This window comes from Neoarius graeffei, chromosome 10 (genome assembly GCF_027579695.1).
Source record: "Neoarius graeffei isolate fNeoGra1 chromosome 10, fNeoGra1.pri, whole genome shotgun sequence".
In the NCBI taxonomy this organism is placed as follows: Eukaryota; Metazoa; Chordata; class Actinopteri; order Siluriformes; family Ariidae; genus Neoarius; species Neoarius graeffei.
In genome coordinates, this window is record NC_083578.1 from 1,470,451 (window position 1) to 1,495,368 (window position 24,918).

The following is a 24,918-nucleotide window of genomic DNA, read 5'->3' on the forward strand; positions in this document are numbered from 1 at the left end:
GGTATCTAAATGGTTAGTATGGTGTTGCTAGGTGGTTGTTAGGGTGATCCAGGTGGTTTACGGTACGGTGGTGTAGCGGTTATCACTGTTGCCTCACAGCAAGAAGGTTGTGGGTTTGAGCCCAGTGGCCGATGGGGGCCTTTCTGTGTGGAGTTTGCATGTTCTCCCCGTGTCTGCTCCGGTTTCCCCCACAGTCCAAAGACATGCAGTTAGATTAACATGAGGCAGCCGTGGCCTGAGGAAGGGATGAAGTGCCCTTGAGCGAGGCATCGAACCCCCAACTGCTCCCCGGACGCTGTAGCATCGCTGCCCACTGCTCTGAGTGTGTGTGTGTGTGTGTGTGTGTGTGCGCTCATTGCTCACTTGTGTGTGCATGTGTGTGTTCACTGCTTCAGATGGGTTAAGTGCAGAGGTTAAATTTCACTGTGTGCTTCAGTCTGTGCTCGAGTGTACGTGTGACCTATAAAGGCTTCTTGGTTTATAGGCTGTTGCTCAGTGGTTGCTATAGTATTCCGGCTGGTTGCTAGGGTGTTGCTGTGCAGTTGCTCTGGTGTTTCAGCTGGTTGCTAGGGTAACCCTGATTCAGATCCACAGCTCATAAGAACCACTGTTCACTCTTAGGAAATAAAAATGGTGTTCGAACCGCATGACTGAAACAGGCTCCACAGAGAAGCTCAAATCTACTGCAGGGAACAGGCGACTTTATAGAGGTGTACTGGCGCCCCCTGCTGTGTGCTGTGAGAATAAAACTAAAATTAACCAGAAAACTTTTCTGTTTCAACCATGAAGTAAACATCTGTCCAGTAAATACACAAACATCTGATAAAATATTAAACACATGCACATCTTCATTCTCAGGTAAAACCTTTCATTGCTGTATGTTTATATTAAAACAGTGAGATGTGACCGTGTGTCCTTCCTGTGTGCCTTCAGCATAACAACATTAAACACAGACGAACAGTTTCTCACGAGGTAAAATCTCTCTTTTTAAAACGCTGACTAGAGAAATACTGATAAATTATAATAAAGTAATTTGATATAAAGAGGGCGGGTGTGAACAGGGAGTATTAATGCAGCTGTGTCTGGATGCAGTCCTGAAGAAAAACAGTACAGAAGGGCACTAGTACTTTAAAGGGGTAAAAACAGCACTAGTACTTTAAAGGGGTAAAAACAGCACTAGTACTTTAAAGGGGTAAAAAACAGCACTAGTACTTTAAAGGGGTAAAAACAGCACTAGTACTTTAAAGGGGTAAAAAACAGCACTAGTACTTTAAAGGGGTAAAAACAGCACTAGTACTTTAAAGGGGTAAAAACAGCACTAGTACTTTAAAGGGGTAAAAAACAGCACTAGTACTTTAAAGGGGTAAAAAACAGCACTAGTACTTTAAAGGGGTAAAAAACAGCACTAGTACTTTAAAGGGGTAAAAAACAGCACTAGTACTTTAAAGGGGTAAAAAACAGCACTAGTACTTTAAAGGGGTAAAAAACAGCACTAGTACTTTAAAGGGGTAAAAACAGCACTAGTACTTTAAAGGGGTAAAAACAGCACTAGTACTTTAAAGGGGTAAAAAACAGCACTAGTACTTTAAAGGGGTAAAAACAGCACTAGTACTTTAAAGGGGTAAAAAACAGCACTAGTACTTTAAAGGGGTAAAAACAGCACTAGTACTTTAAAGGGGTAAAAACAGCACTAGTACTTTAAAGGGGTAAAAACAGCACTAGTACTTTAAAGGGGTAAAAACAGCACTAGTACTTTAAAGGGGTAAAAACAGCACTAGTACTTTAAAGGGGTAAAAAACAGCACTAGTACTTTAAAGGGGTAAAAAACAGCACTAGTACTTTAAAGGGGTAAAAAACAGCACTAGTACTTTAAAGGGGTAAAAACAGCACTAGTACTTTAAAGGGGTAAAAAACAGCACTAGTACTTTAAAGGGGTAAAAACAGCACTAGTACTTTAAAGGGGTAAAAACAGCACTAGTACTTTAAAGGGGTAAAAACAGCACTAGTACTTTAAAGGGGTAAAAAACAGCACTAGTACTTTAAAGGGGTAAAAACAGCACTAGTACTTTAAAGGGGTAAAAAACAGCACTAGTACTTTAAAGGGGTAAAAAACAGCACTAGTACTTTAAAGGGGTAAAAAACAGCACTAGTACTTTAAAGGGGTAAAAACAGCACTAGTACTTTAAAGGGGTAAAAAACAGCACTAGTACTTTAAAGGGGTAAAAAACAGCACTAGTACTTTAAAGGGGTAAAAAACAGCACTAGTACTTTAAAGGGGTAAAAACAGCACTAGTACTTTAAAGGGGTAAAAAACAGCACTAGTACTTTAAAGGGGTAAAAAACAGCACTAGTACTTTAAAGGGGTAAAAACAGCACTAGTACTTTAAAGGGGTAAAAAACAGCACTAGTACTTTAAAGGGGTAAAAAACAGCACTAGTACTTTAAAGGGGTAAAAAACAGCACTAGTACTTTAAAGGGGTAAAAAACAGCACTAGTACTTTAAAGGGGTAAAAAACAGCACTAGTACTTTAAAGGGGTAAAAAACAGCACTAGTACTTTAAAGGGGTAAAAAACAGCACTAGTACTTTAAAGGGGTAAAAAACAGCACTAGTACTTTAAAGGGGTAAAAAACAGCACTAGTACTTTAAAGGGGTAAAAAACAGCACTAGTACTTTAAAGGGGTAAAAAACAGCACTAGTACTTTAAAGGGGTAAAAAACAGCACTAGTACTTTAAAGGGGTAAAAACAGCACTAGTACTTTAAAGGGGTAAAAAACAGCACTAGTACTTTAAAGGGGTAAAAAACAGCACTAGTACTTTAAAGGGGTAAAAACAGCACTAGTACTTTAAAGGGGTAAAAACAGCACTAGTACTTTAAAGGGGTAAAAACAGCACTAGTACTTTAAAGGGGTAAAAACAGCACTAGTACTTTAAAGGGGTAAAAACAGCACTAGTACTTTAAAGGGGTAAAAACCAGCACTAGTACTTTAAAGGGGTAAAAAACAGCACTAGTACTTTAAAGGGGTAAAAAACAGCACTAGTACTTTAAAGGGGTAAAAAACAGCACTAGTACTTTAAAGGGGTAAAAAACAGCACTAGTACTTTAAAGGGGTAAAAAACAGCACTAGTACTTTAAAGGGGTAAAAAACAGCACTAGTACTTTAAAGGGGTAAAAACAGCACTAGTACTTTAAAGGGGTAAAAACAGCACTAGTACTTTAAAGGGGTAAAAACAGCACTAGTACTTTAAAGGGGTAAAAACAGCACTAGTACTTTAAAGGGGTAAAAACAGCACTAGTACTTTAAAGGGGTAAAAAACAGCACTAGTACTTTAAAGGGGTAAAAACAGCACTAGTACTTTAAAGGGGTAAAAACAGCACTAGTACTTTAAAGGGGTAAAAACAGCACTAGTACTTTAAAGGGGTAAAAACAGCACTAGTACTTTAAAGGGGTAAAAACAGCACTAGTACTTTAAAGGGGTAAAAAACAGCACTAGTACTTTAAAGGGGTAAAAACAGCACTAGTACTTTAAAGGGGTAAAAAACAGCACTAGTACTTTAAAGGGGTAAAAAACAGCACTAGTACTTTAAAGGGGTAAAAAACAGCACTAGTACTTTAAAGGGGTAAAAACAGCACTAGTACTTTAAAGGGGTAAAAAACAGCACTAGTACTTTAAAGGGGTAAAAACAGCACTAGTACTTTAAAGGGGTAAAAACAGCACTAGTACTTTAAAGGGGTAAAAAACAGCACTAGTACTTTAAAGGGGTAAAAACAGCACTAGTACTTTAAAGGGGTAAAAACCAGCACTAGTACTTTAAAGGGGTAAAAAACAGCACTAGTACTTTAAAGGGGTAAAAACAGCACTAGTACTTTAAAGGGGTAAAAACAGCACTAGTACTTTAAAGGGGTAAAAACAGCACTAGTACTTTAAAGGGGTAAAAAACAGCACTAGTACTTTAAAGGGGTAAAAACAGCACTAGTACTTTAAAGGGGTAAAAACAGCACTAGTACTTTAAAGGGGTAAAAAACAGCACTAGTACTTTAAAGGGGTAAAAAACAGCACTAGTACTTTAAAGGGGTAAAAACAGCACTAGTACTTTAAAGGGGTAAAAAACAGCACTAGTACTTTAAAGGGGTAAAAAACAGCACTAGTACTTTAAAGGGGTAAAAAACAGCACTAGTACTTTAAAGGGGTAAAAACAGCACTAGTACTTTAAAGGGGTAAAAAACAGCACTAGTACTTTAAAGGGGTAAAAACAGCACTAGTACTTTAAAGGGGTAAAAACAGCACTAGTACTTTAAAGGGGTAAAAACAGCACTAGTACTTTAAAGGGGTAAAAACCAGCACTAGTACTTTAAAGGGGTAAAAAACAGCACTAGTACTTTAAAGGGGTAAAAACAGCACTAGTACTTTAAAGGGGTAAAAACAGCACTAGTACTTTAAAGGGGTAAAAAACAGCACTAGTACTTTAAAGGGGTAAAAAACAGCACTAGTACTTTAAAGGGGTAAAAAACAGCACTAGTACTTTAAAGGGGTAAAAACAGCACTAGTACTTTAAAGGGGTAAAAACAGCACTAGTACTTTAAAGGGGTAAAAACAGCACTAGTACTTTAAAGGGGTAAAAAACAGCACTAGTACTTTAAAGGGGTAAAAACAGCACTAGTACTTTAAAGGGGTAAAAAACAGCACTAGTACTTTAAAGGGGTAAAAACAGCACTAGTACTTTAAAGGGGTAAAAACAGCACTAGTACTTTAAAGGGGTAAAAAACAGCACTAGTACTTTAAAGGGGTAAAAACAGCACTAGTACTTTAAAGGGGTAAAAACAGCACTAGTACTTTAAAGGGGTAAAAACAGCACTAGTACTTTAAAGGGGTAAAAACAGCACTAGTACTTTAAAGGGGTAAAAACAGCACTAGTACTTTAAAGGGGTAAAAAACAGCACTAGTACTTTAAAGGGGTAAAAACAGCACTAGTACTTTAAAGGGGTAAAAAACAGCACTAGTACTTTAAAGGGGTAAAAAACAGCACTAGTACTTTAAAGGGGTAAAAAACAGCACTAGTACTTTAAAGGGGTAAAAACAGCACTAGTACTTTAAAGGGGTAAAAAACAGCACTAGTACTTTAAAGGGGTAAAAACAGCACTAGTACTTTAAAGGGGTAAAAACAGCACTAGTACTTTAAAGGGGTAAAAAACAGCACTAGTACTTTAAAGGGGTAAAAACAGCACTAGTACTTTAAAGGGGTAAAAACCAGCACTAGTACTTTAAAGGGGTAAAAAACAGCACTAGTACTTTAAAGGGGTAAAAACAGCACTAGTACTTTAAAGGGGTAAAAACAGCACTAGTACTTTAAAGGGGTAGGGATATCACGAAGCCCTGTTTTAATAACAGTAAAGGAGCGAGTTTACACACACACACACACACACACACACACACACACACACACACACACACACACACAGAGGAAAACACAATAAAGTGCACAGCAAGAGAACAGAAGGAACAGTTAGCTGGAACTGGCTGTATAAATGCGCTGGACTACATTACCCACAATTCCACGCAGTCGGCATGTCTGCAGTGCGGTGCATTGTGGGTGCCCCGGTGTGTAGTTTGTGAGCTGAGAGCAGCGCGCGGGGAGCAGGGACTGAGGAAATGAGAGAGAGAGAGAGAGAGAGAGAGAGAGAGGGGGGGGGGGGGGGGGGGGGGGGAGTACAGAGAGTTAGAGAGAGAGTCGGGGCGCGCGCTGCTCTCTCCGCCGGTGTTGACGTAACTGATTTTCGGTGAAACGGAAACTTCGGCTCGGGTAAACTTTGTAAAAACCGGAAGTGGAGTTGAGAAATGAGTTTAAACGAGCACTCTCTGCAGGCTCTGTCATGGAGAAAGCTGTATTTGAGCCGAGCCAAGCTGAAGGCCACCAGCAGGACCTCAGCCCTGCTCTCCGGCTTCGCCATGGTGAGACTCTCTCTCAGACTCTCTCTCTCTCTCTCTCTTCACAAACACCTTCTACACACATTCATAAACTCCTTCACCTTCAAACTTCATAAACACCTTCACCTTCTTCTTCTTCAAACTTCATAAACACCTTCACCTTCTTCTTCTTCAAACTTCATAAACACCTTCACCTTCTTCATAAACACCTTCACCTTCTTCATAAACACCTTCACCTTCTTCAACACCTTCAGCTTCATAAACACCTTCACCTTCTTCATAAACACCTTCACCTTCTTCATAAACACCTTCACCTTCTTCAAACTTCATAAACACCTTCACCTTCTTCAACACCTTCATCTTCATAAACACCTTCACCTTCTTCATAAACACCTTCACCTTCTTCATAAACACCTTCACCTTCTTCAACACCTTCATCTTCATAAACACCTTCACCTTCTTCATAAACACCTTCACCTTCTTCAAACTTCATAAACACCTTCACCTTCTTCAACACCTTCATCTTCATAAACACCTTCACCTTCTTCATAAACACCTTCACCTTCTTCAACACCTTCATCTTCATAAACACCTTCACCTTCTTCAACACCTTCATCTTCATAAACACCTTCACCTTCTTCATAAACACCTTCACCTTCTTCATAAACACCTTCATCTGCAAACTTCATAAACACCATCTTCTTCAAACTTCATAAACACCTTCACCTTCTTCATAAACACCTTCATCTTCTTCATAAACACCTTCATCTTCATAAACACCTTCATCTGCAAACATCATAAACACCATCTTCTTCAAACTTCATAAACACCTTCATCTTCTTCTTCTTCAAACTTCATAAACACCTTCACCTTCTTCTTCTTCAAACTTCATAAACACCTTCACCTTCTTCATAAACACCTTCACCTTCTTCATAAACACCTTCACCTTCTTCAACACCTTCAGCTTCATAAACACCTTCACCTTCTTCATAAACACCTTCACCTTCTTCATAAACACCTTCACCTTCTTCAAACTTCATAAACACCTTCACCTTCTTCAACACCTTCATCTTCATAAACACCTTCACCTTCTTCATAAACACCTTCACCTTCTTCATAAACACCTTCACCTTCTTCAACACCTTCATCTTCATAAACACCTTCACCTTCTTCATAAACACCTTCACCTTCTTCAAACTTCATAAACACCTTCACCTTCTTCAACACCTTCATCTTCATAAACACCTTCACCTTCTTCATAAACACCTTCACCTTCTTCAACACCTTCATCTTCATAAACACCTTCACCTTCTTCAACACCTTCATCTTCATAAACACCTTCACCTTCTTCATAAACACCTTCACCTTCTTCATAAACACCTTCATCTGCAAACTTCATAAACACCATCTTCTTCAAACTTCATAAACACCTTCACCTTCTTCATAAACACCTTCATCTTCTTCATAAACACCTTCATCTTCATAAACACCTTCATCTGCAAACATCATAAACACCATCTTCTTCAAACTTCATAAACACCTTCATCTTCTTCATAAACACCTTCATCTTCTTCATAAACACCTTCATCTTCATAAACACCATCTTCTTCAAACTTCACCACACACGTTCACTTTTATAGCTCCTTGTGTCATAGACACCATTATATACAAACAAATAGTTTTGGAGATTTTAATTTTATAGTTTGTCACAAATGTTTTGATGACTCATCCTGTACTAGCGCTGCTGGTGTCCAATTAAATGCTCTGTAGAATGTATATGTCCCGCCTCCAGGGGCATGTCTTGCTCTCCAGTCGTGGTTCTTCAGTGTGTTTTGGTTCCTTTCTCCACCTGACAAATGGGTGGAGTTTATTCACATGGAAGAGGGTGTGGTTACTGTCAGTTGGTGGTCATGTGACTTTTTTCAGAGGCATGTATTACTGACTCAGAGCTGTTTGATTCCAGACTGATGGAGAATTGTCTTTAAACCCCGTTCCTATGAGATAGTGATGTCATTCTGTCTCCCACTTGGACGTGCCACGTGACTCCTGGCAACGCCCCGCGGCTTTCTGTCACCGTCGACTCCAACGTGGACACTGTGACTCCAAAGAGCACGATATCATACGATATAGAACAGTATTATAACCCACAACCCTGCTGCTGAGTTCTGGACTCTGATTGGTCAGAAGGTGTTGATTAATTCTCTCTAGCAGCAGCTCTGACTGTAGTGCAGGTTTATATTAATATGCTCGTTCTAATATGTTATCGTTTCCATGGTAACAGCTCATTCACAGGGGCGTGTCCAGTGAGTGCTCAGTTTAAACAGAGTGTTGATGTGGTGAAGTTTTCTGTCAGGAGACTGTCAGTTTATGGAAGGAGTCTCCAGTGTCAGCGCCTTGTAAGAGTCAGAGATAAAGCTGTAACGAGAGGATGAGCACATTAACACACACACACACACACACACTCGAGAGAAACAGGATGCTGTAGGCGGTGACACTTTACAAGCTTCACAAACTCATCCGACTGATACGCGGCGTTCGTCTGAATCATTCTGCTCCTGTGGAAATGATGCTTACACAGAAGGGTGCCAATACTTTAATGAAAATGGAGAGACTGATAAAATACAAAACACAGTAAACATTCACAGAGTCGTGGTGTTTCTGTGCAGCAGCAAGGCATCAGATTCACAGCGTGCATGAGCGGAGTAATCTGATTATCCTGTATCATCTCATCTCATTATCTGTAGCCGCTTTATCCTGTTCTACAGGGTCGCAGGCGAGCTGGATCCTATCCCAGCTGACTACGGGCGAAAGGCGGGGTTCACCCTGGACAAGTCGCCAGGTCATCACAGGGCTGACACATAGACACAGACAACCATTCACACTCACATTCACACCTACGCTCAATTTAGAGTCACCAGTTAACCTAACCTGCATGTCTTTGGACTGTGGGGGAAACCGGAGCACCCGGAGGAAACCCACGCGGACACGGGGAGAACATGCAAACTCCACACAGAAAGGCCCTCGCCGGCCACGGGGCTCGAACCCAGGACCTTCTTGCTGTGAGGCGACAGCGCTAACCACTACACCACCGTGCCGCCCTATCCTGTATCAGACTTTCCAAATACAGTAATAGCTTTAATCTGAGAGAGAGAAAGACTACGTTCAGACTGCACCCTGAAACGACCCATATCCGATTTTTTTGCCCATATGCGACCTGTATCCGATTTGTTATTGACAATCTGAACGACACAGATCCGATTTTTTCACATGCGACCCAGGCCGCTTGGATATGTGGTCCTAAATCCGATGCATATCCGCTATTTTCACATGCGACTGCAGTCTGACCGGACAGGTCGCATTCATACGACCTACACGTCATCAACAAGAGACAAACGTCACTATTCTGCGTTGGCTAATCCCGCCTCTTTGGTGGAAAACAACAACATTTGTACAGTTTTCTGAATTTAAATAGGCTTTTATAGAATTGATCAAGCTAATGGTGGATTTGGTAGGGACCTGGATGTTGATCTGTTAGCCTGATTAAAGATCTGATGACACGAACATGACTCTATGCAATTTCTTAAATAAACTATACAACATGGTAAACGTTAGATTTCTGTTATAATTACGTGAAAAGAAGCTGTTGTTACGCGAATATCCAACTTTTAATTGCACAGCGCAAGAAAACTGGGTCCGTGGCTCGCGGCCATGTTGTGACGTCAGCGGGAGAACACGCTGCGGTTCACTGGCTGTTCTACTCTGGTTCTACTCAATGGAAATGGCGCATGAAAACGCCGGTGAACTCTCTAGTGCTAGCTCTTCAACAACCAAATACTGGTACTTTAAGCAGTGATCACGATGGCATGATTTTATCTGATTTTAAATAAATGAGATTGATAATAATGTGAATGTTCACAACTAGTACATACAAACTCTGCAGCTTCTGATTCAGCAGCTGCGTCACACTCCGCAAAAACATCAGCAAGAACCTACAATATAAATGGAAATGCAATACACTAAGCTCAAATGACTTTTGGAAAGTATAATTTCTAAATTTTTTCTACATATTCTTGAAGTCGGTCATCGGGGTACTTGCTACCGTTCCCTAACAATGCATGGCAAAGGGTAAAGTGTAGTGTTGCTACGAGTACTTGCTAAAGCCTCCGGTGGAAGATCCTCGATGTGCTGATAAGACATACAGTTCTATAGAACACACAAGTGTCACGGTAATCACAAAACAGATGCAAATTGTTAAAATGCCTAATTTTTAAGCAATCATGTATTGATCTCTTCCGAATAGAATCTATGATAGCCTACCCTCTTTACCCTTTGCCTCTCGTTGCTAGGTGGCAGTTACATGAAAGCCGCAAGCTTTCACAAGCAAATACATGACTGATATCACGCCGACTTTATGATTACATTTATGATTATCATGAATGTGTACTCTATGATGTGTACTCTATGAGCGCTCTGGAGCGAGTCACTTCCAAGATGGCTGCGCAGACCGCAGTGTTACTATTTTTAGCATCATGTCGGAGCACTCTATAGCTCTACGTACCTTTATCTTATGTCGTTTCTCAACACATGTTCTGACAGGAGGACTGTCTTTGGAGGAGTCGGCTTGTCCCAGGCGACTGCTGGATCCGGCATAGCTACTAGTAGACCCCCTCCGGAATACTGTAGGCACTGCTGATGGTAGCAGCACACGTTTGTGCTGAACTGAACACCCAAGAGATTCCTTTAAGCTGGGAAGGGTGTCAAAACAATCCAAATCGAAGTGTTCAGGGCACAGGACGGATGTTGGTGAGGGCTCCCACTCATCACGAGTGCAACACAACGCGAAGGCATAATAACTAATATATATATATATATATATATATATTATAATGTCTAATAAAAATACTAATAATGATAAACTGAACACCTGCCGCATCAACAACAAACTGGTAAGTTAGGAGGAAGGTTCTTTCGCTGACGTCATATAGCTCCTCCTCCTCTTTCGTCTCCTGGGTGCTGCAGCCCTGTCAAATTTGCCCAAATAGCTGCGTTTTTTATCATAACTTGTAAAATAGGCGCCTTCGTGAATTAATATATGGATCATCGGGAATTACTTTTTATGTCATAAAACATCGCCAAAGATGTCAAAAACTTGTCATCAGCACTTTAAATAAAACAGTTTCTATAACTGATTTATAACTTAAACCATCCTGTATTACAAGATTATAAGATTGTTCTGGAAATTTCCAGAACAATCTTATAATCTTGTAATACAGGATGAAGAGTGCACTTTTTTTATTTACGTATTACGTAGATGTGCTTATTACGTGTCAATTTGCGCATGCGGGACACTTTTGGGTCGTTTTCCGTTCATATTGGAGATCGCATACAAGTCTCATATAATTGGTAATGTGAACGGCCTAACAAAAAAATCGCATTTCACAACAAATCGGATATGGGTCGTTTCAGGTTGCAGTCTGAACGTAGCGAGAGAGAGCTTAGGCTGATGCTCGCTCAACTGCTGGGGAAATTGGCCGTGCGTGCGCGCGCGCGTGTGTGTGTGTGCGTGCGCGTGCTGATGTTCTGGCATTTCAGAACCTGTGCCCCAGAGCCGTTGTCCTCACACCCATGAGAGTGTGTGAGCAGCGCAATCATCCCTGACTGTCTCTGTGCACACATCACCTTATATGGACCTCTTCCACATCTCACACACACACACACACACACACACACACACACACACACACACACAGACCACAGGAACTTTTCCATAGTTCTTAGAACTGTTGGAGGAACTTCCCCTTTCCTGTGTGTCCACGCTGCAGGACCTCAGGACGATCGTGGTTCTTAGAAGTCCATTTTGAGGGATTTTTTTTGTAGCTCCTACTTCAGTGTAGGTTCTCTCCCGGCACAGGAGGAACCCTGAGTGATGTAAGTGTGTGTTGATTGGTTGAACATGAGCCAACGCAACACCGGCATCCGCCATTTTAAAGACTCCGTGTAAAACCTTAGCCGTGTAAACAACAGCTCTTCACATTAGTGTTAACAAATGGAGTGACGGTGAAGTCCAGGTTTTATCGAGTGTATAAGTGACGGAGGAAATACAGTGAGATTTCAGTGTTTCTGAATGAAATATAAAAACCTTAATTAAATTAAACGCTCTCGTCCATAAAGTAAGAAACCCTGAACTGCATAGAAGGTCTGTAGAACAGCAATCCACACTAACGTTCTGTAAACATATTTTAAACACTCACACCGTATAATGTTTACAGTACCAGGCTTTCGTCTAAACGGGGGAACAGGGGCGCTGCGCCCTCTTACTCTCGGTGTGCGCCCCCTTACCGACTCCGTGAAAACATCCCAGCAACACTACGTGACAATGTGTCTGATCATCAAATACAGTAAATCCTCTAATACTGGCCTGTATTCCATTACTGGCCGGGACTCTAATATTGGCCGGTCTCGCTGTCGGAGGAGGTAAATAATGGCCGGACTCTAATACAGGCCGGGGCTATAACCAACGATGTTTCTGAGATCATAGTGGCCTTACACAATCGCTCCGATCTGAAAGACAATTGTGATCAGTGGCGCCGCCAGGCGTATGGCCGTACGCACTAGGCGTACCTTGGGGAGAGAGATATTTTTTTAATTATAATTGTTTCCTGAATGTTTTGGCAATGCAACATAATTTGAGAGAGAGAGAGAGAGACGTGTGTGTGCCGGCGCATTTGTGTGCTTCAGGAGTGGGCGGGGTGTGCGTGACCAAGAAAGCTCATTGGTCAATGCAGATATACTTTTCTTGCACCACTGAGATTCTCTCCAGTTTTGAGAAACGGAGACAGACAATCGTCAGTAGTCAGAGCTTGTGCGAGAATTTATTGAGAAGCGAGTCAAAAATGAGTAAACGAACCCTGAAACAAACGAGCTTGTTTCAGACTTTTACGAAAAAGTCCAAAAGCAGTGATCCAGGGGTGTCATCTGCTTGCCAGTCCTCTCCAGTATCAGCTAGTAACACGGCACCGGCAGCTTCCACTCCTCCGCAACCGAGCGGCAGTACGCTGCAGCTGGATGCGAGCTCAGTTCCTTTGAGGGAATTGCCTTCATCTACCTCTGAGTTTGAAACTAGCCATACATCCAGTGAATTTCATATAAGAACACCTACATCTCCCCATGTCCCTTACGATCAGAAGTAGATGGTTGCTCCACCTTGCTGACAAATGAGCCATCAGATAGCTTTACTAATGAGCCACGAGTCAGCCCGCTATCACTGACATCAGATTTATCAGACAGAGGTAAACTTCAACCAGATGCCTTAAAATGTGCACCGGACTCTGTAAAGCTCAATGTCCTACAGAACCGCTTCAAACCAGACAGAGGGTGGGTGGCTCCTTCTACTCTGATTTTCGGTAAACTGAGAAAAATACCCGAGGAGTTTTTCAGCGAGTCTCTGTACCCCACGTTGCGCTACAGTGTGTGTCAGAGTCGTGCGTGCGGTAGTGCTGAGCAAGTTCACTAGATTCTAATCGAGGCTATAAAGAGTTTATTGTTTATTGTCGTGTGTAGTTCACATATGTTGTTCAAATATCAGCCTGTGTTCATGGAAGGCTATTGTTCAATTTCAAGTTAAAGTTCTATCGTTGTTTTGTGTATAAGCCTATAGATCGACTCTTCATAGAAACTGCAGCACGCAAGCGTTTTTTTTTTTTTTTTTTGGGGGGGGGGGGGGATTACACCGCTAGTGCGTACCTTACAGTTCAACCCTGCTGGAAAGGATGTCTGAATTACCGGTATTTGTTGATAATGTTCTGTATACCATTATGGTAACTGTACTTTTTCAATAAATGAACCTATTTTATAGGTTCAAATAGACACAAAATCTCGTTTGTATTCATTCCACTGGTAGTCTGTTTTGCTCAAATAGAAATAGAGGCCTGCCTCTAATTCTGGCCTCCTTCCAATAATGGCCTGGACCAAGATGCACTTGAGTGAAATAAAGGCCCCGGCCTATATTAGAGGATTTACGGTACGTTATAATTGCTCCAAAAATATTCCAATCATAGTAGATTCACCGCCAGACGGTGCAAAAACAATCCGAATTGGCGTTTTCCAGACTGAGGCGCCATGTTGTTTAGTTGTTTACTTGTCGCAGCTGCTCTCGCGAGATTTGACATGGGTTACATACAAGGTCAGCTGACTTGTAGAGTGAGATTTCTCAAGACTGAATGACCTTTCACCCACCGGCGCGGGAGCTTTTGACAGAAGTAGTTCGCGAGTTGTTTTTGTTGACACTTGGGCATTTAAAGATGTCATCCCGCGGCACGAAGCGGAAGAAGATTACTTCTTTCTTTTTCAATGTTGACAGACAATTTGTTACAATTTCCCTCTCAGACAGCCTCAGAATGTCCCATTGGAGCATTTTTCAAAGGCTTTGCACGGCGGGGGGGACAACCGGCACCATCTCCCCCCTCCCCCCCGCTTCGCTCCCTCGCCATGGTGAGCGCCCTCATGCTAAATTTTCTAGAAAAAACCCTGCAGTACTATTATTTTATCAGCATGAACCCCCCCCCCCCCCCATTCTACAGCCCAGTGGAACGATCCGTTTCTATAGAAACATGACCGAAACATGACACATGAAAGTGGGCAAGTTTAAATCCTAACATTAATCCCACGAACGTTGGTGGACAAGACGCACTTCATATGAAGACAAACTAGTTCTGTCGCTATAGCAACCATCGTCCTGCTTACATCACTTCAGTGTTCCTAGTGAATGTGTGAATGTGAACAAAGGAAAGCCCATGAAGGTCTGGAGTCCTCATGGGAGATCCCCAGTGTGGAGTTCCTCTCTGAGTCTCAGGAACTGTTTGGTCTGAAAGCACTGATAGTGTCGGTTCCTCTTGTGCCACTGAAACAGCTGTGACCCGTCAAGGCCTCGACTCCACAAGACCTCTGAAGGTGTGCTGTGGGATCTGGCATCAAGACATCAGCAGCGGATCTTCTGTAAGTTGTGTGTGGAGCCTCCGTGGATTGGACTTATTTCTCCAGAACGTCCCACAGATGCTGGTCAGATTTGAGATCTGTGGACTTCAGAGGCCGAGTTGACATCTCGAGCTCTTTATCGTGTTCCTGAACAGTTCCTGCAGTGTGTCAGGGAGCATCATCCTGCTGAAAGAGTTCACTGCCGTTAGGGAATACCACCACCATGAAGAGTGTGCTCAGTGTTCAGTGATGTTCAGGTAGGTGCTGCAGGTCAGAGTAACGTCCACATGAACACCAGGACCCAAGGTTTCCTAGCAGAACATTGTCCAGAGCATCACACTGCCTCCACCAGCTCGCCTTCTTCTCATAGTGCATCCTGGTGCCATCTCTTCTCCAGGTCAGTCTCACACACACACACACCCCCAGCCGTCCACATGATGGAAAAGGAAACGTGATCCATCAGACCAGACCACCTTCCAGGACACCCCACCCCACCCCCACCCCCTGCTGTTTTGGACATGCTCAGATCTAGTCGTCTATCCATCACAATGTGACCCTTGTGAAAGTCTCTCAGATCCTCACACTCGCCCATTTTTCCTGCTTCTGTCACATCGACTTCGCTAACTGACTGTTCTCTTGCTACCTGAGACCCCGCCCCTTTACAGGTGCCACTGGCATGACATCACTTCATGCTCACTTCACATGTCAGAGGTTTTAAAGTTTTAATGTCATGGCTGATGTGTGTGTGTGTGTGTGTGTGTGTGTGTGTGTGTTTCCTCTCAGTGCAGTATGAAGGCGGGACTCAGGAAGCTGGTCATGTCCCTGTGGCTTTCACTTCCTCTAACTTGTGCAGAAACCCACCCTCACCATGAGTGACCTGGTTAATGTAGAGTCACAGTGGAATAAAGAAAAAAAACTAATGCAGACAAGATACAAGTCACTAAAATATATATTTTTTATTTTTTAAATGCTTATAAAAAGATTTGATAAACGTTTGTCTCGTACTCGACTCACTCAGAAGGTTCCGGGATTGTGTAATGTCGAGTGTGTGTTTGTGTTTATTACTGTGGTGTTTACATGACTGTTTTTACATGACCAGTTTATTAGGAACACCCGTCCGCCTGCTCGTAGATGCCGTTCTCTAATCACGTGGCGGCAGCAGCACCGTGTGTACAGTCCTACAGGCACAGGTCAAAATCACAAACACAAACCTGAAGCACCTGACAGGAGGAAAAGCAGACCGCTCTGAGCTGACAGGAAGTCTACAGTAACTCATATAATCACTCTTTACAGCCGTGCTGAGCAGAAAAGCATCTCAGCATGCACAAAACATCAAACCTTGAGGTGGATGAGCTACAAAAGCAGAAGACCACATCGGGTTCCTCTCCTGTCAGGCAGGAACTGGACTCTGAGGCCATCATGAGCACAGACTCATTAATCCTGGACTGAAGATTACGCCACTGTTTAGTGTCAGAGTCACGTTTAATACCTACAGCGTCGGGGAGGTGAGGGTTCAGGCCCCTGCTCAAGGTCTCTTCTGTCCAGCTTTTAAAGGGGAACTGAAGTCATTTTTAAACTTGCTTTATTTCTTAATTAACGTGTTTTTCAATTACGTTTTGGGTTTTAGTAACCTTATATCGTGACTCGTATTGGCAACTAATCGCAATTAAATATTATACTTATCGGCCTATTCGGTTTTTAGCCGTGTTGAATTTAGTTTGTTTGGTCCACGGCAGGCGTCGCTTATCTGTGCGATCTTCACGAGACTTGTGCGACACTTCGAAACATGACGTGTCAGCCAGGTGTCAGCGCCGCCATTTTGAAAACTGTTTTCCAAACGAAATATTGCACAAAAACGAGTTTAAATGACGATTACTGCCTACTTTTTTTCAAACTTTCCTGATTGCTATCAAAACAAACAAAACTTCCGGCTTGATTACGTCAGCATTCGAAAGAGGGCGCGTGCGTCTTTTGCAGGGATGAGAATTTTCCGCGGATCTGTGGAATTCCGAGTTTTTCCCACTGGAAATGTCATTTTTGTGAAAAGTGTAAATCCGTTGAGAAAATTTCGGGGGGTAGGGGTCGGCGCGAGGCTTGTGGTGGCACAAGCAGGCAGGACCGACCGACCGCACGCCAGCATCTTTCGGCAACGCTCATCGCAAAATTAGTTGCAGCTGTGATAACGGAAATCGTCATTGCTTTCTTCAATATTTATGCTAACGACAACTCACGACGATTTCCGGCAACGTTTTGGCGCTAGTTTCATCTCACTTCTACAGTTCACGGAGAAACAAGCTATACGTACACGGTTTGATCACTTCTTAAGTTCTAGTTATTTTGGTTAGTTTTCAAAGTTACTTCGCCAATATGGCGAAAGTTTTGGACCGCAAAAATGAGGCTCGTGCCAGGGAAATCGATAAATCGAACAGGATAAAGAACTGTTTCCGATGGGCATGGCTCGATAGTAGCGTTACCGTGCAGATAGGGACACAAACTGTGACGACGTGCCTGACGGAACATATCCGAAAAGTGGGCGTGCCGGGAAAGGTTCTGTGTATTCTGTGCTCAGATTTGATCAGTTATGGAAACAGAGGAGCTAGAAACATCCAGGAGCACATCAAAACAAAAAAGCACAAAGGTACGTTTTACTTAAATTGTCAAAGATAGTCAGGAGGAATCTAATATATCGTTACGGTTCCCTCCATTATCGCTCATGATATATAGATGTATGTCACGGAGTGGGCCGTGACGCTCGCGCGCACACACCTTCACACACCTCTCACGCAAGCGCACAGGCAGCAATCTGCCGGCAACGTTCAAACATCTTGGCGGACCTGTCGCTGTGAGTTGCACTTCGTTTCCGTTACTGGTTTCTGTATGGGTTTTACTGGTTTTCAAGCATTTCATACTCCACCGTTTGCCATCGTTTCTAACGAGAGCAGCATTTGTTGCGAGTGCAGGGAAAGGCCTACCGGCATTCTAGTACCATTTGTTTGGCTCCACTCATATATAAAACGCATCACACATTTCTCAGCATTTTCATCTCCCATCTGTTAAGCATCGTCTCTGGTCTAGGAAACACACGTACAAACCGGTTATTTCTAACGTCAAGTTTATTTAGTTCTAGCATTTTTATAACACAAAATAGTTTTTAGTAACTCGTCACGCGAACTCCATAAACTTCCTGTTTGTTGTGAGAAACCGAGGGACTGTACCATTGGCTTGTTATGGAGGGGTTTCGCGGGTGTTTGGTAGAACGGACTATTTTAACGGGGTGTTTTACTGGTGTTGGGGAAACGTGTTTTACTGTGCACTGAAGGGTTTTTGGTTAATGAAAATTATTTTGGATGTTTGTATATTTTGTGTTTGTTTCTTTAAATTGTTATTTTGTATTTAGGATGCCATTATTTAGTTGATTGATTAATTTTGCAATTTGGGCTCAGCTGTGGGCGGGGCTGCGGGTCTGTAAGCTCTGCAGTAGCTCCAGAGCCTCAGTTGTGGTTGGAACGTGTTGTTTGAAGGTGCTGTGGTTTGGCTGACTAGTAGCTTTGTTCAGGGTCTTTTTGATTTAGTCTGGCAAAATTGAAGCCTCTTTATTTTTGTGTTTTATTATTTTGTTTGTATAGTTTTCTTTTTGGCAATTTGAACCTTTGGTTGGCGCACTGTAAATATTTGCACTATTTTAAGAAAAGTTTTGAAAATAGAAAAAATATATTTTTGGAGGAAGAAGTTTTCCGGCTCTCTGTCTGCTCCACCGCCGTCCATCCTTGCAACTAATATATAAAATATAATGTGGGAAAGGGGGATTGTGAATTGGGCAAATGCCCCCTAGACCGGCCAGGCATTTCAGAGTTTTTTTAAATGTCCCATTCTCATCCCTGCTTTTGACAGCGTTGGCAGATGTTGTCACTTTGATTTCCGCTGTACGTTTTACTTCCGTCCTACGATGTCTCGCACAGGTCTCAACAAATCTCGTTTACAGCCATTGCTTTGACATATGGACTGATCTATTACAGAGCAGATTTCACACACTCAGAACTTGCTATAGCAGCGACAAAATATCTGTCAGAAACGCATTCCTATATTTAATAAAATGAGAAATAGAATTTTGATCATAAAAAATTTGCCTTCAGTTCCCCTTTAATTCATTTCCTGACTGCAGGAGTGGAACCCAATGTGTTCTTCTGTTCTGCTGTTGCATGCTGAGATGCTTTTCTGCTCACCACGGTTGTAAAGAGTGATTATATGAGTTACTATATCCTTCCTGGCAAAAAAGCTCGACCCAATCTGTCCATTTCCCTCTGACCCTCTCTTATCAACAAGGCGTTTGTTTCCACCCACAGAACTGTCGCTCACTCACTCAGTGTTTTTTGTTTTCCGCACCATTCTGTGTAAACTCTAGAGACTGTTGTGTGTGAAAACCCCAGGAGATCCGCAGCTTCTGAAATATTCAAACCAGTCCATCTGGATCAAGCCAACACCCAGACCACAGTGAGAGAAAGAAAGTCACACTGTAAGATCACAATGTTTCCCGTTCTGATGTTTGAACATTGTGAACATTAACTGAAGCTCCTGATTTGTATCTGCAGGCTGAGGTGCATCGTGCTGCTGCCGTGTGATTGGCTGATTAGAGAACTGTATGAATGTTCAGGTGTTTCTTTTCACGTGGACAGTGAGTGAGTGTGTGTTACTGTGGCGTTGTGTACAGGTGGCGATGGTGGAGGTGCAGTTGGAGCGGGATTACCCTTACCCGCCCCTCCTCCTGATCGGGTTCAGTGCCTGCACCACCGTGTTGGTCGCGGTCCACCTCTTCGCTCTGATGATCAGCACCTGCATCCTGCCCAACATTGAGGCCGTGAGTAACGTGCACAACCTGAACTCGGTGAAGGAGTCTCCTCACGAGCGCATGCACCGTCACGTGGAGCTCGCCTGGGCCTTCTCCACCGTCATCGGCACCTTCCTCTTCCTCGTTGAGGTTCTGCTGCTCTGCTGGGTCAAGTTCCTCCCACAGAAAACGCTACCCAAATCTACAGACGGCCCAACCCTCCCGTCGCCCACTAGCTCCACCGGGATCAGCCCCGGAGAGGCTGCTGCCTACGCCTCCACCTGCATCATCGTCCCCTGTGGCCTCGTCTTCATCCTCTTCGCAGTGCATTTTTACCGCTCGCTCGTTAGCCACAAAACCGACCGGCAGTTTCAGGAACTCGAGGAGCTTTCCAACATCACCAGGCTTCAGAATCAACTGGACCATCGAGTGGAGGCGCCCAACATCCAGAACGCTCCTGCACTCTTCCCCTGAACACCCCCCACGGCTACGGGATCGCAGGTTAGCATAGCATAGCATAGCGCTAGCGTCGGCTCAGCAAACGCGATGTTAATGTTTTTATAAAAGCTGCCAAGTTTTACAGAGACTCGTTCTGCTAAGATTCAGCTCACTTTCTTCTTCTTCCTTCTGAGATACTGCTGTTAAAGTTTTGGGTGTAGAAGTGGGCGGGGCTTTATATAAAGTAGGAGCTACGTTATAGAATAAACTGAGGTTAGATTTTTATGTCCTGGTGTAATAATATTATTACTGGCAACTATTTGTCGTTCCAGTATCCTAGTAACTGTTGCCATGGATGATGGAGAGCTAACTTTAGCTATCGATGCTAGCTAGCTTTATAATGTGCCAAATGAGCCACTAATTGTTAATGAGCTCGTTAATTTTACACTGGAAGAGAAGAATTTTATTCAGTTGCTAAACGGAGTCACCAGACATCCAGTTCACGTTTGCTTTTTTTTCTTGTGTGGCAGAACTGATGTTTCGAGACCTCATGCCATCCTGAGATGTGCTAATCAGTTCTCGTCAAAATGATAATAATGCACACTAATCACGTTACCAAAAGCATTTTTAAAACCCATGCTAATTAATTATCCAAAAGGCTGTTACAGATTCATGTTAATTAGTTGTTTAAATATTTTTCAAAATCATGTTAATTCGCTAATCAAACGTAAACACAGTTATGGGTTTTTATAAACATTGTACTTGCTTTTCTGTGCGCTTAGTTTTACTCTTTGCCAAAGTGATGCTGATAAGCTCAAGCAAATTTGCATTTAAAAAGTGGATTTTTAAAAGTAAAATAAATCTTTCAGAGCAGCGCCGTGAGCGTGTGCTGGGATTAAATTTATGCTAAATTCCTATAAATGATCGACCGTAAGAAGCCGCGCTAATGAAACGCCAAATCATGAGCTTTGATAAACAAAGAAAGGTTTATTTTTTAAAAGACTCCTGGCTTTAACACGTGTGTGTTTATGTTGCAGTGTAAACACTGATACGAGTGTTTTAATGAAATGGTTTTAATTTAAATCAGTAGGGGGAGCGGGGAGACCCGGGACGAGTTTCAGTTTGTGTGAAATCCTTTCAGGTCGCGTCTCGTTCACACTGCATGAGAGAGTGTTTACTGTCCTTCTGAGAACAACATGAGTTCATCAGCTTCACATCTACTGGCCTTCAGGACTCACTGTTTCTCTCATTGTTTACAGGGAGACAAAAAAACCCTCGCCAAATCCTACATGTTTAATTTTCATTTATTATTAAACGCTGTCCTGTATGGACCGTATGAACACGCAGTGCTGGTACAGCGACAGAAAACTGGCACTTTACCCCAAACCTGACTCGACTAAACCGTTCCATTCTCAGGAAGGAATGAAATCAGATTAATCCTCATGCAGGGACACGCCCACATTTTTAACACACATTATTAAACAGTGTTATATTTGTAAATCACAAGAACAAACCTGTAACATGATGAACTGTCCCAACTCTCCCCATCTGGACTTTCTGAAAGAAAAACCCTTACCTGTTTCCCCCAGAATGTAAGTGTAATAAATAATCCTATATCTGGTAACTCCAGGCTACAGACTTTAATTCCGAACGAATCCCCGATTCTCCAGCGTCCATTACACCAGAGAATGGAGGAGGAGGAGGAGAAAATACTTTGAAGTGTCGGTTGATGAAATATGGAACTGCACAAACCGAACTGCAGAGTCCAGCTTCGGCTCCAAAGGAAGGAGGTCACGCTCAGGGGGACATCGAACTTCTGATTCATCTAAAACCTGATTGGGTGAAATTAATTCATGGATTTATGGGAATACAAACGGTCCCAGGTCTCCCCTGTCCTCCTCAATATATTCATGTGTTGATGATGAAAGAATTTAAACTTTTATAATAATTTGTTCTGGTTGTATTTGGGAGAAACTTCTCCTCGTGGTGTTTAATGATCTGTAATGTTGTGTTTTGAAGCCCATTTGAGACGCATCAAAGCCACGTGATGACTGATGTACAAGTTTAATAAAAATATATGAAGGTGGGCGGGGCTAACATTGGGGGGAAAGTGGGGTAAAAAAAAAGTTTGAGAACTGACGTGTTTTTTTTTTTTTTTAACTCCAGTTTTTACCCGAATTTTTAAATCCCACTTTAATATATTATTCATGTAATTAAAATAAATTTCTGCATGTTTTATATAAATGTGTTTATAAACTGTGATGAACAAATGATATTACATTTAAAACGTTAAAAAAACAAAAAAAGAGAAAATTTTACCAATCGGGAGTTTATAAAGCGCAGTGTTTTATACCTCCTGTACACTCTCTTATTAAAGGTGTACAGTATAATAATAATAATAATAATTATTATTATTATTATTAAAAATAAACTGTGCCTCTGAAAGCCCTGTGTTTCAGTGCTGCCTTAGTGCCCTTATTGAAGTGCCCTTGTTTTAGTGCCCTTGTATATTTAGGGTTTGTTTTATTCCTTTATTTGCTTCTTATTAAATCAGACTCGACTCACTGTCGCTGCGTTAGTGTCGTTATACCGCTGTTAGTCATGAAGTCAGATTTTTTTGGTTTATTTTTGATTTCATAAGTAGCTTTAAAAAATGTGTATTATTATTATTATTATTATTATTATTTTATTTTATTTTTTTGTAACTCATGCTAACCAGCTAGCAGGATAAAGTCAGCGAGCACTGTCAACTCTGTTTATTTATTTGGATTTAAAATCCATCAGAAAATACAGAGTGTATTCATACAGTGTGTTTAAAGTCCATCACTACATCATCACAAAATATAAATAAATATATATATATATATATATATATATATATATATATATATATATATATATCACATCAGTCAATATTCTGGTAGCGTAGCTCGCTCACGCGCTCGGCCTTCACAGATGAAGTGTTTCTCTGATTTTAAACCCGGTTTAAACAAACCCCACGTTATACTTTAGAGAGCCGACGTGTTTTATTCACTCGGACTCATCACTTTATAAACACAGGAACCCCAGGTTTACGCTCTTCACGACTTTATTAACTGAGTAGATTTACCACAGATTCTACTGACTGCTTTGTTAAACATAATTTTCTTCAACAAAAATCCAAAAAGTTTGTAATTTACAGCTGGTATAATTTTTTGAAAGATTCTTTTAAAGTCTGTATTTGAATGTAAAAAAGTCTTTATGGAAATGAACAATGATAAAACTCTGAAGTGCAGATAAAGTTGGTGATAATGTTGAGTCGGGGCTTTTCACGCCTTTCAGATTTCATTTTAATGTTTAAATGTTTCTATATTACAATATTATATACAGTGTGATGTGTATAGTTAATTAAATGTTTATTATAATGATCTCTCCAGAGTCTCTGTAATGAAGAACTGAAACTTTACACACAAATATTTCATTCATGGTTTCTTTTTTTTTGGCAAAAAAAGTTTTACATGTTAATTTGTATGAGCAGGAAAAAGTAAGTGTGCAACAAGTTGAATGTGTGTAAAATAAAATTGTGTTGAAATTGTGGTCTCTGATTGGCTGATACAGAAATTGTCCACCAGGGGGCGTCCTGACCTGATTTACACTGAAGGTTTTTCCATAAACCATGTTAGTCTATTAATGAATAATCTGAGGTAAAGTGTATTTCTTCTAAAAAGTGTGTGTGTATATATATATATATATATATATATATATATATATATATATATATATATAAATTTCTATACAAGATTTACTCATTAAATCAGATTTATTTTTCCTTCTTACACTTAATAAATAAACAAAAAATCAATCACTACGCTGCTCACAGCGTGTTGCGTTCTTCTGGAAGGTCATAACCAGCGTAAACCCTGTAAGACGGCGATCATCAGACATGGCAAAGTTCTGCTGCTTTACGAGGTGATAAACTGTCCTGCATGCATCTCGTGAACGTCCTTTATACAAGAGCGAGCCTGAAGTGTAGAACTGAAACTGGATTAAACTGGAACGCTCGTCCTTGGAAGGATAATCTCTTGGTGCCATGACTGACAGGAGCCCCGCCTCTGCTCGTGTCTTCTGTTTATCTTTAGCCTCTGATGAGTGTGTTAGACTGGTACCAAAATCCAGAATTGTGACACCCAAAGGCATTTTTGAGACAAAGTCAGCAAACAGTCTTTATTTTGTCAATTTGGGTGTGCCGAATTCAAATCTGCAATATGCCGAGCTCTGTCTGACCTCTGTTGACCTCTAGAGGTCATTGAACTTTGGGCCTGTAAACGCCTCAGCTGAACCCAGTTTCTCAGCTTTCTAAGGAATGAAATGTACTAAAATGATTAATGAAGTTAGCAAATGGCCTTGTTTGTTAAATGTTTGGGTGCTGAATTCATTTTTCATTTGTAAAACGACATATGACCTCTGATAACCTCAAGGTCATTAAAACCCTTTGGTGACTGACCCCTTGAAAATGGTTCCTCCAGGAACTATGACTTTTCAGTTGTCAAGACAACAGAAGAACTAAAATACAAAAACAGAAAGATACGTCACAATGCTCTTGTGCACAAAACAAAATGCTCTTGTATTTTAGTTTTTCCGTTGTCTTGACGACTGAAACGTCATCGTTCCTGGAGGAACCATGTTCAAGGGGTCAGTCACCAAAGGGTTAAACTTGGCCTATAGAGATCTTGCAGTCACGTGACCGGAAAGTACACAACCGCCATCGCGTCGGTC

General features: G+C 41.6%; 1 protein-coding gene across 1 annotated transcript; it reads left to right on the forward strand.

Annotated features, from left to right (window-relative positions):
* Positions 1 to 5,717: 5,717 nt before the first annotated feature.
* On the forward strand, positions 5,718 to 23,734 carry orai1a (ORAI calcium release-activated calcium modulator 1a). The gene is made up of 2 exons (XM_060931060.1): positions 5,718 to 5,951; positions 19,609 to 23,734. The coding sequence occupies exons 1-2, from the start codon at positions 5,838 to 5,840 to the stop codon at positions 20,197 to 20,199; spliced, it is 705 nt and encodes a 234-aa protein (XP_060787043.1). The 5' UTR covers positions 5,718 to 5,837; the 3' UTR covers positions 20,200 to 23,734.
* Positions 23,735 to 24,918: the final 1,184 nt, after the last annotated feature.

Coding starts and splice junctions, on each gene's coding strand:
- orai1a (XM_060931060.1), top strand. CDS start 5,838: ATGAGTTTAAACGAGCACTCTCTGCAGGCTCTGTCATGGAGAAAGCTG. Junction 5,952..19,608: donor TGCTCTCCGGCTTCGCCATG/GTGAGACTCTCT, acceptor CGTTGTGTACAG/GTGGCGATGGTGGAGGTGCA.